This window comes from Muntiacus reevesi, chromosome 22 (assembly GCF_963930625.1).
Source record: "Muntiacus reevesi chromosome 22, mMunRee1.1, whole genome shotgun sequence".
Taxonomy (NCBI): domain Eukaryota; kingdom Metazoa; phylum Chordata; class Mammalia; order Artiodactyla; family Cervidae; genus Muntiacus; species Muntiacus reevesi.
In genome coordinates, this window is record NC_089270.1 from 46529382 (window position 1) to 46545314 (window position 15933).

The 15933-nt window shown below is 40.8% G+C and overlaps 1 protein-coding gene across 7 annotated transcripts in view; it reads right to left on the reverse strand.

The window, feature by feature from the left end:
* DCUN1D4 (defective in cullin neddylation 1 domain containing 4) overlaps positions 1 to 15933 on the reverse strand; it is a 69231-nt gene that overhangs the window by 33435 nt on the left and 19863 nt on the right. For 3 of the 7 annotated variants that reach the window (XM_065914330.1, XM_065914333.1, XM_065914331.1), the window contains exons 2-5: positions 13826 to 13896; positions 13615 to 13654; positions 4884 to 4998; positions 1782 to 1873 (exon numbers count right to left, since the gene is read on the reverse strand). In XM_065914330.1, coding sequence (XP_065770402.1) covers positions 1782 to 1873; positions 4884 to 4998; positions 13615 to 13654; positions 13826 to 13896 — 318 coding nt within the window. Of the gene's footprint in view, positions 1 to 1781; positions 1874 to 1990; positions 4603 to 4883; positions 4999 to 8031; positions 8135 to 13614; positions 13655 to 13825; positions 13897 to 15933 lie in introns of those variants that run through there. The other 4 variants (XM_065914336.1, XM_065914335.1, XM_065914334.1 and 1 more) reach the window with 4 other exon arrangements.

The following is a 15933-nucleotide window of genomic DNA, read 5'->3' on the forward strand; positions in this document are numbered from 1 at the left end:
CACCACAGAAACTTCTTGCAGTAATGACCCCACAACGAACGACCTGGCAGGGGTCTCAGGGAACCTACAGAATGCGCTTAATCTTTATCCCAAATGTCACCTTTTTGAACCAGAGAAGAGCAATCAAGAAGGAAAAGCTGTACTGTGCTTCCTTTTAAAGGAAAACAGAAGTGTGGCTTTCACTATGGAAAAATTTATATTTGCTTATACAGAAGGACACAACAGTATCACAACGGCTGTGTGATGGTGGCGGGATTAAGTGTACTTTTTCTGTTTAAACTTTCCTTCTTATAATACATGTCATTACAATAAACGTGAACCCATATAAGAAAGCAAGAGATTTTCATAATCAAAGTGACAGGAACACGAGAAAATGCTCCATCACTCAGACCCAAGTACTGAACACCCGGAAACGTGCCGACTACTTTCACTAGGAACAAGCTGTCTTCAAGAGAGTCATGCTTTCAAGATGCAAATGTGAAAAAGACAAATTCTAATACTATGTAAGTATTTACACTGTGTGTCCATCCCTGCAAATAAAACCCAGCTCAAATTAGTTCAAGTGATGAAAGAGAATTCATTAGAAAGACACTGGGGTAGCTCACAAAAATCCAAAAACTACAGGAAATCAGGATCACATCCGTTCGAGTCTACCACCAGAAGAGAAAGAGGCTCTTCTTCCAGTTTCAATCTGAAAACCCCAGGACATTTCATCTGATGGTCCTGACCTGGGTTACCTGCAAGCCCCAGGAGCAAGACTTTTATCAGAAAAGGGTGGGGTGGGAGGGAAACACTGGCCTCAGGAAGAATTCTCACTCTGAAACCCAAGGAAAGGGCATGGAAACCAGTTATGAGCAATGTCCTTCCTGTAGGAGTACAAAGGTTATTAAGCTAATTAAACTAAGAGATGCACCATGTGCTTGTCGAATGGAAAACTGGAGAAAAACACTCCAGGCAAGGGACCACTGTGAGTTAGCTGTCTTTTCTCCTGCAGGTAGTAGCGGTTTTTAAGTGGGGGTAAGGGTGTAGTGGATTGTTAGGGAATGACATGTGTGATCTGCTCATTTTTTTTTTTCTTCAAATTAGACAACAGGCAACACATAGACCTGATTGGGGGTAGAGACTGATACTGAGAAAATCAGTTTGAAGGTGACTGGACCTGTCAAGTGCATACGTTGGGACAGAAATTTGGTGGGGAAGAGGAAAAGTAAAATAGCCTTCAGTTCAAACTTGTCTGAAAGTTTTTCTTTTCCCATTTTTTTCACACCATACACAGCCACAAAAACAAACCTTTTATTTCAATATTATTCAACTGGTTATAATAAACTGCAAAAATGGGATTGGTTTTAAGATATTTTAAATGACAAAACCAACACTGTCTGCCAAATGATCTTTCAAAATAGAGACACAATATAAGAAATTCCACTGCACTACATAAGGTACAAAGCAACAACGCCTATTTTAACTTGGACGCATGAACCAAGCAGCCACCCATCACCAGCATTCTCAACAGGTTTCCTAGCAATCCAAAGTATTTCTTCCCAAGTACATTTCATCTTTTCAGTTCCCTCTAGTGTTCCGAGTTCTTTGGCTTAGCTGCTGGCTATAAATAGAACCTTTGGTGATTTGTTTAACTCTGCTCCCTCTCGAAAACAGGAAGACACACATATACACAGACACACACCCCAAATTCGAAAAGTACTCTTTTTTTAATTCTTTAGTTTCCTCTAAAGTACTCTGCATTTTTATGAGGCTCAGCCTTAGGTGATATGATTACCTACCTGCATATTCATAGAACCATTCTAAGCACCTCTTACTTGAAAAGGCTTCTTCTTCAGTCTTTATTCTAGTTGAATCATATTTTCTATACATGCTAGAAATTGAGAAAGGAGTTTTAGAAGTTATTTAAAGATACTGAGTTTTTTTAAGTAACAAATAGTTTTTATTTTATTACCCAATCAGATACCTAGTCAATAGGTATTTCACATACATTTAGAACACTCCACTTCTTGCATCTGGAAGCGTCACCTTTAATAACTGTAGTTTTAAACACAGTCATACCTAGTATAGAATTAAACGGTAAGCTCTTAATACAGGTTTTTCTCCGATGCACAAATAGCTAGTAAAAACTGAACTGAACAAGTTATCTGATACACACCTTCCTACCTCTCTAGACAGAACCAACACAGAACAAGAGTGAGATGCAGGAAGAAATGTCGCTGGTGTTTTCTTCAACTGAAGACCCTAGAATTCAATCGTGTTCCTGAATTAAGTTCTCCTGATGCCCATGTCATCTGAGTCAGGCCGGGCACAGAGCACAGTCTAAGGAAGAACCTGGCAGTAGTAGAGACCTCCAAGGAACTTGTTAAGCAAATGAAAAGAAATATCAAATTATGAACAAGCCTCCAGGGGAAAAAACCTCAGGAAAAAGAAATACAGAGCAATCCTGGCTCCTGCCCTGCTCCTGGCGTGTCCCAGCCTGTGGAAGCAGTGCGTGAGCTGGAGAACTGAGTCAGCAAGCACAGGGCCTCCTTCGCCCTACTGTGACCCTCGTCAGGAATTCCTTATCTCATGACGGCATGGGGCTGAGGAGCAAGACATTCCCTACTTGGGGAGGGGAAAAGAACCAGCATCATTACAAACAGTGATTTCAACAGAAAAGTTATAAGTTTTATCCCTTGTTTATATATGAACATTTATGAATACAGCTTTTATTTACATAACATATAGTATCATACATAATTCTTTTGAATGAGCATTTATTCACGATCGAGACTTTCACCAGGATATCTGTATATACTGCTAATTAGAGATTCTGGGTTTTCATACCCAAAAAACCCCAAAATATGTTATAGGGTACTAAGATACTGAAACCACAAACCACTAGTTTTGTATTTCCTCTATAAAAAGCAGCCATACCGCCTGGAAACAAAGGTGGATACTGGCCAGGGGTTCAAACAGATTTGCTCTAGTCCTGGGTTTGGACATTTTTTTCTCAGCTGAAAGTCTGTAACTGGTCAATTAACTGGAGACCTACATAAGACACTGTAATGTCTGAATAACTTGACAATATTCTACATAAAAAAGGACACTGGAATAACACTCAGAAAAAAAAAAATAATATATGCTACTACATGGAAGAACCTCAAAAGAACTATGCTAAGCAAAAAAAAAAAAGGCATTTCACATAAAGGTTCATTTATGTGAAATGTTCAGAAAAGGCAAATACGAAGGCACAGAAAGTGAATCTGTGGTTCCCTGGGGCTAAGAATAAGGGCAGACTGACTGTAAGCTCTCACTCCAACTGGAGTGAGAGCTAAAACTGGTTTGTAGTGATGGTTGAAACTCAAACTCAGTAAAAATTACTGAGTGGTACACTTAAAACTGTACACATTGTGGTATGTAAATAAAAATTTTCCAAAAAAGACCAAGAAAGAAACTCAACTAAATCATCCAGCTATAGAATTAGCTCCCCATGCCCTGGGTGACCAATGAAATGCTATCAATGAGAGTACCTCACACCTTTCTGCAACTCAACTACCAGTTTTTTTGTGTGTATTAAAACACTGTATTTTAATGAAAAATAATTCTAGTTTTAAAAATAAGTGAGAAGAGGGGCATTATTTTACATTTTTGCAAATGCTTTAAAAATATGGCTTTATATTAGACTGTTCAGTTCTCATTATCTGTTTCTACATTCAGATTGTTGAGATATACTGTTCCGGTTGAATTAGTGAAGAAAATTCAGCCTTGTACAGACTTTAAACTGGCTTTATCACACTAGAAGAATTTAAACCTCAGTGAAAAAACAGTAAGTGATACATACAGTCATGCTATGTGATAATCAGAATTTAACAATTCCTTGATAATCATATCTGTACCACCAAATGGTCAAGGAGCTTGGCCTCGTAAAGCTGAATCACTGGTCTAAACTGTGTTGGTGATTATCTTCTAAATCACGGCTACAGTTTTTTCAAATACTTTCCACTCATTTGAGATAGGAACAGTGACACGATTTTTATGCTCTCAGAGTCCATCTCTCTAACCCTGTAAGACTTGTAGTATATGAAACATCACAACGAGAAAGAAGCAGAAAGATCTCATCTGATCCCTCTGATTACCAATATGGCAATTCAGGCCACATCAGTGAAGTGAAATGACCTACAGAGCCAGAATGGAGGAAGATAGGAAAAGGCAGAAAAGATTAAAACTATGATGTCTGTTCATTGTTTAAAAAAGAGAGAACAAAAGTGGCCATTAAAATCTGGCTGAAACAGTAAAGATGCCTAAAATAAGCCAATCTAACAGACCTCGGGAGTTACCGAAATTAGCAGGTCACTTGTCTGAAAGAGAAGTGGTCTCAACAGTCTTGTTTTTCATGGCTCCTAACAAATCTTCACTCTTCAGAGAAGGAACGTCAGCTCAGCTAATACCCCAGGTAGGCTCAGAACGCTGGGGAACAGGCAGCTCCCTTCAGCCACGTGGCCCAGGTCCTTGCAAAAGCAGCTACGGGAATCCTGCTCCTGTTGCAGGCAGTGAAACCCTCTTAAAGAACAGATACATACCAATCCTGAGGTCCTCAAGGGGCACAGACAGCAAGCCCTTAAAAGGAAAGAAAGAAACTCTACACCAGTTTTGGTGGATCAATGGACTAAGATAAAACTTGAAATTTCTAAGAACCCAGATTACCTAATTCGTTTTTATTTCATGAACCCACACATTAAGTATCACGAAATAATTACACTTTGGAAGTATGCCTATCAGAACCAAAACAACATTCCAGTTGGTATTCGTGTACTTGGAAGGTTCACACTGGGCTCATGGATCAATGTGCCTCTTTGGCACGTATGCCTCAACGTGGATCCACTGTCTCTGCAACGTACCTATCGTGTCTACTTTTCTTGGCAGATAGATCATCTCCAGAAGCAGGTCTTCTCTTTTTCCTCGGCGGCATCACTTTACTAAAGCAGTCTGAAGAACTGCAAGACCGCAGACTTCCTACAAGACACAGTGAAGAGCATAAAGTAAGGACTGCCACACTGAAACCCTTCTGAACACCACCACTGAATGAAGAGCTTTCACAGTTCATGCTACAAAGGGTTTATATGTCACCTGTAAATGCTTTAAGGTGAAAATATGGTTTTTAGTTCCTCTTTGAGAAAACGTTACACACACAATTTGGATTTCGGGCAAAAGCTTGATATGATCTTCAGCAAAACTTCCATAGAACTTTTTAGTTTGCTTCACCACTTAAAGAAGATTCTGGTCTTTTGGTCAGGGTTCTCTGAGACATAGCTTCAATTTGGTAAAAGATATTAAAAATGTAACACCATCACAGAACACCTGTTGAGACCTTATCATATGCCAGACCCTGCTCTTAACACTCACATGTATGAACTAACTTAACCTCATGACAAGTTTATGAAAACAGAATAATAATGCCTAAGTAGATAAGAAAATGGAGGCAGAAAGAGGTCAGGTAAGTGGCAAAACTGGAATTCAAACCCAGACAGTCTCACTTCAGACTGTTTTAAACCATTGTAAATTAAAAGGCAATTACAACCCCATCCTGGCACAAGTACTATGTCATTGGTTCCCACAATAATCCTGAATGACATGCAGGGCAGAGATAATGATCTCTACTGACAGATGGGAAAAGCTAAGGATCAGGCATTGAAGAGACGTCCCAAGGTCTTGGAAATGCTAAGCGGTGAACTCTGGACGGCATCCCGCTCACCCGCTAGGGCCCTGGTGAGAGGCTGGCCCTCAGAGAGCCAGGCACCAGGGGCCGGGTGCCCTGCCCTCCGGGCGTGAGCTCCGGCTCCTCACCTGCTCATGCGGCTTGGGCAGTCAATGACCTATCCTGGGTCTCTGGTTCACCATCTGAAAATGAGACCTTCTCAGGAGTGTTCTGAGGTAACTCCTCAGGAGTTTTCTGAGAGAAAAACACCCACTCAGCAAGGGCTCAGGTGCCAAGCGTCACGTGTAGACAGATGTTGGGAACTGAGTTTCACAACAAAGATATGTGTTCAGGCCAGAGTTCCACGTTTACCTGATCCTTACAGCCACCCTACAATGGAGGGCATCCTTAGCATCCCCATTCTTACAAATAAGGAAACTCAGGCAGAGAGATGAAGCAGTGGCTGGAAAGCAGCAGGAGGGACCAAGGATGGAACCCAGGCATCCCAGGAGCGAGGCCCTGGCTCCCTGCCACCGCTCACTGCCACAGGGCCACAGCAGCAGAGGCTGAGAAGCAGGGGGCCGAGGCCAGAGCCTGGGAAAGGTCAAAGTAGCTCAGTCGTGTCTGACTCTTTGCAACCCCACTGACTGTAGCCCGCCAGGCTATTCTGTCCATGGAATTCTCCAGGCCAGAACACTGGAGTGGGTACCTGTTCCCTTCTCCAAGGGATCTTCCCAACCCAGGGATCAAACCCAAGTCTCCTGCATTACAAGCAGATTCTTTACCATCTGAGACACCAAGGAAGCCCAAGGATACTGGAGTGGGTAGTCTATCCCTTCTCTAGATCTTCCCAACCCAAGAATCGAACTGGGGTCACCTGCATTGCAGGCAGAGTCTTCACCAGCTGAGCTATCAGGGAAGCCCGTAGAGCCTGGGGGAGTGTGGATGTTGGGGACTGGGAAAAGATGAGGACCTGGGTGGGGAGAAAACCTGGGTGAGTGTGCTATCCTCCCAGAGGCTTGAGGAGGAGGAGTGAGCTAGGCAGTGGGTGGGGGCAGGGAAGGCAGCAGTAAAACGCAGCAGCAAGGGGTGGAGGCGGAGGGGTAAGGCTGGGGAAGGGACCCAGCAATCTGCAAAGCATGGACAGCTCTTTGCAGAAGGCTGTTCGGAAGGCAGGGAGAGAGATGTCAGTAGCTAACGGTTCCAACCTGAAAAGAACAAGGGCAGGGACTGGAACCTAAATCCTGGACACACTCAGGCTTCCACCTCCAGGCGATGTACTTCAGGAAGACGCCAGCCAAAAGCACCTCTCCTGAAACAAACCAGGACAGTGGCGCCAGCGAGCGGGGGTCCAGCACTGGCTGTTGGACCCGGCTGGCTCCTCAGTGCACAGGTAGAGCCCCCCAGCCTGGAAAGATGACCCTCGGCCACCCTTCCCGGAGCTCAACCAGGGTAGGGGTAGATTCTTCAGATTCTTCAGACACCAGACACCCTCACATCTCTCTCACAACAGTAGCAAGAATAGCAAGAAGAGCCAGAGCAAGTGCCGCCACCATACATACCCGTCCATCCTCCCTGCGAACCCAGTCCTGTTTACCCTGACACCCCAGGAGGAGGTCTGAGGGGGGCAGAGCCCCGGGCATTTGCAGACCGCCACCAGGCAAGATTTATTCTTGTCCAGTAGTGCCTCGGGGTGGGGCTCGCAGAACTAGAGTGTGACCCAACTTGCCAGAAAGCCTGCCACGCTTCTCGGAAAGGAGCAACTTGAGGTTTGCTTCTCCCTTTTGGATGCGTAGGTGTGAAGGAGAGACGCTGTCCCCCCGCACCGGTCACAGTCAGGTTCTGAGCACCCAGTCCGGCAGTGACCTCCCCCTCCCCCCAGTGTTCGCAGAACACAGGAAAGGCACACCTCTCCCCAGCCTGGGGGAAGATGAACACCATTTAAAACAATGTTTCCACCAATATTCACCAGTAAGATCTGACCCCCACCAGCTCCTCTACCGTTGCCTCTTCGTGGAAACACTGCCATCATAACTTTCTCAACTTTCTTTATTTTTCTTACTAATGAATGCTTTCTGTTAAAGCTTCACAAATCACTTTTCCTGGCATAAAACGTATTCATATTTTAGCCCCAAAGCATCTCAAATTTGGCATTCTGTTCTTTTATTTATTCATGTGGCCCCCGTTCAGATGTCTCTGCTCTAATCATGGGCGTAAGCGAGTGACTGTCAGGAGCCGTCCTTCACAATGCAACAGTGTCTGTTCATTCCTGATGCCTGCTGCAGCTCAGGCACCCACTGGCTCCTCGACCCTCTGACCCCCACCTCCCAGGACCAATGTGTCCAACTCACATCCCAGAGAAGTCAGAGAGGGCAATACAGCACAGCTCTACAGGCAGAATCCCGGAACTCGATGACTTCAGCTTCAGGCTAACTCAAAAGCAAGTGTTTAATGCTGAAGAAAACAAGTTGACCTAAAATAATTTGGGGACACGAACCAAGTCAACAAAAACTTATAGACAACATACAACTCAAGACGGGGTAGCCCCAAGCCCCCAGTATGGCTTCAGGGATCCTACCTGAGCAAAAGCAACAACTCAAGACTTTTAAGTCCATGCACCAAAGTACATCTGGGTTTGCAGGGTTCTGTCTGGTTCACCTGTGCAGACATAGCAGCTAATACAGTATCATTATACAGTGGTAAGGTATACATATCCTAGAGTAGACTCTGAAGAAACATTTGTGGAATAAATGTGTTCCTAAAACATCTGTAAATCAAATTCTGCTAAGAAGTAAGGACATTTCCAGAGGTTGAAACACCTATGAATAGGTAATACACCACCATTTCAGATTTTTTCGCCCATTTATCAGTTAAGCCAAGTACTTGGCTCAAGTATTCTGGCAGGTAGGATTTTTTTTTTAAACACAAATATTTGAGAATGTTTGCTTCTTAAAATAACTCTGTGATGTCTTTTTATAATCAAGACACTTAAATCCAAATGAATGGTTCACAAATTTGTATTTATCGGTATCATTAAATTTAGACTTTACTGCCTCAGAACTTGAATCACTTAATCTACCTGAATTATACTTATTTTACACTGAAAATTTAGTAAGCAAATAATATAAACAAGAATCTTATGGAATGTTTATCTGTTTTAAACAAGCTTTAGCTATTTTAACCTGCTACAAGTATCCACTTAGGTACAAATAATCTGCCATTATAGGTAAAGGGGCAAAATATTAAGGCTGATGTTTTCAATTAATAACTACAAAGCACCTTCAAAGTTATCATCACAAACCTGAGAGGTATTATTACCACCCCAATTCAACATATAAGAAAAGTGACCAGTAAGTTGAGCTCCTCAAAGTTCCTATTCAATAAATAATTAACAAATAAAAGCTAACTAACCCACAAATTCATTTGAAATGATCAGAGTTAATATGCTGGTTTCTCTTCCAATCATATTATAGCCTTTTTGGAGGGAAATGATCAGAGTTACAAGTTTCCAATGTTTGCCAATCACGCATCATTGACTCAATGGACAAAAAAATTTGAGCAAACTCCAGATCATGAAGGACAGGGAAGCCTGGCGTGCTGCAGTCCATGGAGTCAAAGAGTAGGACATGAATGAGCAACAGAACGACAACAACAAAGAAAAAAGAGGAAAAAAGAAGATTTTAGGAATTTATCTTAAATCTCATTAGAAACGTTTGGCAGGCACTTACGAAAAAGGAAAGGCCTTTTTATTATAATAATAAAGAAGCAGGAAGATGAAGGGATGAATAATCTCAACTAGTAATCCCAAACTATGATTCAGGCTCCTTCACATTACAGTGATAGACATTCTGGTGTTCAGTCTGCAATATCTCTCCATTAGATAGACAGTGACTCTGAAACCCTCCCCTCATTAGAAACACTTTGATGCTGAAGTGTCTGTATGATCCTTAGGAAGACAACAGAAATTGTTTCTATTTTTTAACCAAAGGTTATGATTGAGTTCAGGTTCATTTCTTTTTGGTTCAGTGTTTAAGGAGAACAAATAGTCTATTAACTGACCATATTTTCAAATAAATCTGACCATATTTTCAAATAACTCAGTCAATGAATTGTAGCTCTTCTTCTAACATTAAACAATTAGAAATACTGCAACATTTTACATATCTAATAGTTGGTCCCAGAAAAATCAATTTTAAACAGCAAACTGAGTTCACCTGGATCAAACCACAAAGCCTTTTAATGCCTATGCAGCTGGCTGTTTTTTCATAATAATTTAACTAAGTATGTTATTCCTAATAAATGGTATCTAAGCAGCTGCTCTGCTACTTTTTTAATTTAATCATTTTGCTTGTAGGCCTCAAGTTAAAAAAAGGTCCTGTTCAGGAATTAATTCTCCTACGACATTAAATTGTGCGTCCAGTTTCATACTCAAATAAGAGCTCTATACAATTAGAGATCTTTTTCTGACTTTTCCAAACTTAGTATAAATGCATGTTCCAATACAAAAATCTCACTATCGAATTTTCATTATGAGTTTGTTGTATCATATAACCTTGACTCACTTAATAACATTTTATATGTTCATTCTGCCACTTCAATAATTTTTATATAGCTTTTTCACAGAACAATTTCACAAAGGTATAGTCATTTAAGTTGATAAATGCAAGTGTGCTCTTTGCAACCCCATCGACTGTAGACCACCAGGCTCCTCTGTCCATGGAATTTTTCAGGCAATACTGGAGTGGGTTGCCATTTTCTCCTCCAAAGTTGATAAACAGGTTGTATTTTAAGACATCTTATCAGTATCAAAATATTTTATTTCATTTTCTTAAACACACCACTGAACTACTTACTTGCTTGAGTAAAACTTCAGTGTCCAAGTGTGCAATTTTTATCCTACTATTAAAGACCAAAAAATTTCCTTTCCTTTCTCTCTAAACAATATGCCTTCCAAAATCTATCATCCTCCCTCACTATTATTATTACTATTGGTCCTCTCTGACGTTTTAAATTCAGGCCCACTATTTTGGGCTGTTTCTCCAATATTAATGTACACTCTCTCCCCTTTTTCTTTTTTGGTGGTAGGAAGACTGAAAGAACCAAAGAAAAGTATTAAAAGAAAGAGAGGAGAAAGATACTGGCCTCTTGCACTTGGTTTCACTCTTCCATATACAGTTGGTATAGAAATTGCTCAGTCTACCCTTGAACGAAGACATTCAAAGAGGCACTAGAGTGATTAACTTTCCCAGATTTCCAAACATCACAGATTTTATGTTGTTTAATTTTTCAAGTATGCTCTGTTAGATATGATAATCACAAGTGATGCTATAACCAGATGGGAAAATGTTAATGAAATGGACTACTCTAAGAAATTACTAGTGCTAGTTGACATGGACTGGCACGTATGAGGTACCAGACACTGCACCAGCAAGTCATATACCAAACATCAGACACATCCACTGTCCCCAAGGGCAAAAGAGGAGGTGCGAGGCCAAACACACTCTCCACTTTAGTGTTCCTGAATTATAGCCCCCAGTTATTAAACTGACACATTCAGGTTAAATATTTAAATGTGACATTACTATAGTAACAATACTCACTTAAATCCAAAGTTCAACATTAACTAAATAATGTACAAGATGCAAACTTAGATGCTTCATTATCGTATCCAAGGGAAAGACAGCCAAAACACTCTACCAACAAAAAATTCAGTTTTAAAAAATCAAAACAACTATCAAGTTTAAAAAATCTCCAGTGCCTAGCAATGTATTTTTCCAGAATAAGAAGACAGAAATGTGCTTTTTCTTAACTATTAGAACTGGCCCTGAAAATTATATTCAGCATTATTCAGCATTATTGGTAGTAGCTAAAAGTTAAACACACTTAAGTGTGCATCAACAGAAACACATTATGATATAGTCTCAAGACAGAAAATCATGCAGTCATTAAAAATAAAGCTTCATAAATGTGATATAAAAAGATCTCCAACATACACTGAGTGACAAAAACAAGAGGCATATATAAATGTATACTTGTATTTGGGGGAACATATACCACCGTTATCGTTTGGGAAACAAATACAAGAATATAAGAGTTGTCTCTGGAGAGTCAAGGGTGTAGTACTGGGGGGGGATGGGAGCCGGGGCTCATAAACTAGACAGCAACCTTTGCTTTTTTATACTTTTGAGGCACTTCTTTTAAAATCATGTGCATATACTGCTTTTAAAATTATTAAGGAAACGGTTTTTGACTGTCCTGACCTAGGCTTACTAAAACAGAAAGATCAGGTGAAGGGACCCTCTGTGGCCTGGCCTTCTAAAACACATCTCTTCTCTCACTCCTTTCCCCGGAAGGAGGAATGTCTGATCTAACTGGTAATGGGGGGCACGGAAACTGAGTAGAGGGCCCAGCCCCTTCTGAACGCCCTTTCAGCCCAGCCTGCCGGCAGAAGCTGCTACCCCTCCACTGCCCTAAGTGGGGGGTTAGAGGTGGGCCAGGTACTCGGTGCTCTACTGGCTATGGCAGTGATTGTGTGCGAGGCTGTCTAATGAAGGCGAAATACTGAAGAGCTTCTGCATTTCTGCTGTTCATCTCAGTTGTGTTTTCCAACACAACTGTTAGCTCAATATCCATCTTATTATGCCTAATTTTCAACTGATCCTGAATCAGTCTGGAGGGGAAGGGTAGGGAGTTCTAAATCCCAACAACCTCCAAGGTAAATTTTTTAATAAAAAAATTAAATGAAAAAGACTGATGCTATATACAGTATGAGCTCACCAATGCTAAAAAAAAAAAAGAAAAACAACAACAAAACACTACTCTACTACTATAAAAGCATATGCAGGTGCAAAAATATCTGAAAGAATAAGTATTAAAACAGCATACTAAAGGAGGGTTTTTCCTTCATTTGCTTTTGTGCTATTCTCTAACAAACTAACAATTCTCTAACAAGCATGTGTTCATATATTACTGTGGTAACTTTCAGAAACTTTAAAATATATTTTAATAACTATCACTAGAAGTTATCATAACTATAGATCAAGTGCAAGTTTCTGAACTTTGTGATCATCATGGTTTAGAGAAGTGGTTCTCAAAGTGTGATCTCTGGACCAGCTCCATCAGGATCACACGGCAGCTGGCCAGATGCAAATTATGGGGCCCTACCCCAGAGCTCTGGAGGTAGAGTCAAGCAACCCGTTGAAACTAGCTCCTCCCGCCACCGTGATTATAATGCCAGCTAGAGTTTGAGAACCACAGGGCTAGAGAATTGTTTACAATAATCCACTTTCAATTTTCCCAGTCATAAATCCTCAAAGTGAAAGAAAGTGCTAGTTGCTCAGCTTTTGCAACCCCATGAACTGTACCCCGCCAGGCTCCTCTCTCCATGGGATTTTCCAGGCAAGCATACTGGAGTGGGTAGCCATTCCCTTCTCCAGGAGATCCTCCCAACCCAGGGATCAAAACCAGGTCCTCCACACCGCAGGTGGATTCTTTACCATCTGAGCTACCAGGGAAGCCCATAAATCCTCAGGACCCATACAAAACACACAGATATACTCCTATCTCCCTATCAACTCATTTTATATCTCAAGTCAACAAGCATTTATGGAAAACCTTTCAAGCGGCACTACTTTTTAGTATAAGCTAAAATACTTTAGTAAGGGAATGATTATCTTCAAACCACTGGGGAGAACCCCCAACTCCGTTAAAGGAACTGAAGTACTCCGTCATAAACCAGAGCCCTAGAACACATCTCCTCCCGGGAAGGAGCTGAGGCATGGCTGCCTCTATACATCTGAGAAAGATCCTCAACCAAGGAACAACTTGCTAATGGGATGTGTTATAATAACATGGAGTGTTCTCAGCCAGTGCTTCTCCGTCATAACTATTAGGAAGTTTATTGAAAATTAAGTAGTGATAGCATTTATAGATACCTGTTTGGTGATCGTCTTGGCCAACGTCTTCTGTTAGATTCTGCAAGAAATATGTTCATTATTACCAAGAAATCACACACCATACAGCAAGTTTTAAAATTCAATATTTTCATAAACAGCTAATATCTTAATATCCGTAATCTAAATTCTTATCAAATACACTTAAAACAACTGAACAGCTGGTAGTTTTGTCTTTAAAAAATTGACTTACTAGCTTATTAAGGGTGTGGTAGATCTTATGAATATTTGCCAGTGTTGAGAGATGAGAGTTCAGCTGAAAGTCTTTAAAAGAAAAAGGGGAAAAATTCAGTGTCATTTATTTCCCATACTGCAAAAAGACTATTAAAAAATAAAGCTCAAAAGTGGAAATAAATGTTTTGATACAATTGAATATTATTGCCATTATATTTGATACTTATTAAATAAGATACAACATAGAACTACCAACCTATCTGCTAGAAATATTTTGACAATAAAGTTAAATTCCCAACCAAATGTTAAAATATAGCTCATGAAATTTTCATGTGAATTGTAAGGCAAAAAAAAATACTTCAGTAGTTATAACAGCCTATCAGCAATGAACTTAAGCTTAATAGAAAAATACCACTGATGCTGGCAAATTAAGTAACACAAATAGAGGACAGATCTCAAATGAACCATATTCACTTTCTCTTTCTCCTCCCCAGAATTACTAGCACAATACAAGCTCCCGGCAAGAAAATAAACAGGAAAGCATCTCATTCACTTGACATTTCTTAGACAATATACGTATCTTGTTGATGCTTACACAACATAGACCAGAAATGGAATCTAAGGCCCTCCCCCTCTTGTTTAACAAATACAGATAAATCAAAGGACTGGCCTGAAAGTGGCCTGTCTGAGAGGCCAGGGCCCTGGGATGGAGTCTATAGTTCATGGCAGTGCAACAGTAAAATGTGCCGCGGGGCCAATAACACAGAGGCAGAACTTGCACTCAGAGAAACAGCCAAACCAAAGACTGTCTCCACCAGCCATCTCTAACAACGTCAGGACTGCCCACTAAATCATACACAAAAGACAAAGTCAAGCTGCCCTACCACACAATACCGCACAACATAAAACATAATGTTTGGTTTTTTAATCTCCAATTTCAAATGTTTTTCATAAAAAGTATGCTTGCCTACATGGTAGGTTATATGAACATGAGTTAAAAGTCGACAGCTATTTTCATATTTGAATAAGCATCAATAGAAGCAGCTTCATAAAATATCAAGATTTACATTAGTTCCTTTTCTTTACTATCATAACGATTAGTAAACGTTAGTCTGAAAGTAACCCTGAAAAGATACTGTAACTTTCCAAGTTATGCCATTCTGATAAAAAAAAAAAGAGAGAGAGGGAAAAAAAAATCACCCTTTCCTGGAATATTTATTTAGGATGCATGTCAGATGCAAGGAGCCAACACTACAACACAAATTGTTTCTGCTGAGCTGGACTCTCTGGGCTAGAAAGCAAGCTGACCTGCCTGCCAGTATTTAGAAAGCTTCCCTTTTCTTTTCTAAACCGTGCCAGGAATCCAGGCCTGGGCTGGCCTGGAGGGCAGAGGGGCCAGCAGGCAGCAGAGTCCCTGACATGCACACACCACTGTCAGCAGCAGCGGGCTGTTAAGTGGCCACAGAGCTGGCCCGACCAACGGCCGCCCCGGCCTGACACCACGGGCACAGCCATTGAGAGTGGTCCAGAGAGTCAGGGCGCCTGGCTGAGACACAACCAGAGAAGGGCCTCAAATTATTTAGCATCTGAGTGGCTGAGCCATATTTAAGGTAAATGATGACATAAATATGTGCAGACCTTGATTTTCCATCTTAATTAGTGCAACTACACAGATAAAGATTTTAAAACATCTGGGGTGTTTGAATATATATATATATATATATGTGTGTATTTATGTACTTACACTTCTATTTCATAAACCTAGGTAGGGGGCTCTTAAGCTAGGAGCAGTAGCAAAGGCTTTGGGGAACTTAATCTTACCGCCACCCCTCTCCCCTGGCATCTATGACCAAGCCATAAACTCCCTTTTGGTACTCTCTCAATTTAAAATTTGGAAGATAAACGATACACTACAGTAATATCTTGATATATAAATTAAACTTCTGGACTCACAAAAAAAAAAAAAAAAACCCAGAAACTTAAGGATCTAGATTCTCTCTTCACTGAGGATACACAGGAATCTGCCAAAGATCACCAAAGCAATGAAGTCTCCAGACCTGTTGATTCAACTGTCAAAATTCACACAGGAGAATCTAAACAAATTAAAATTGCTAAATCCATCTTGAC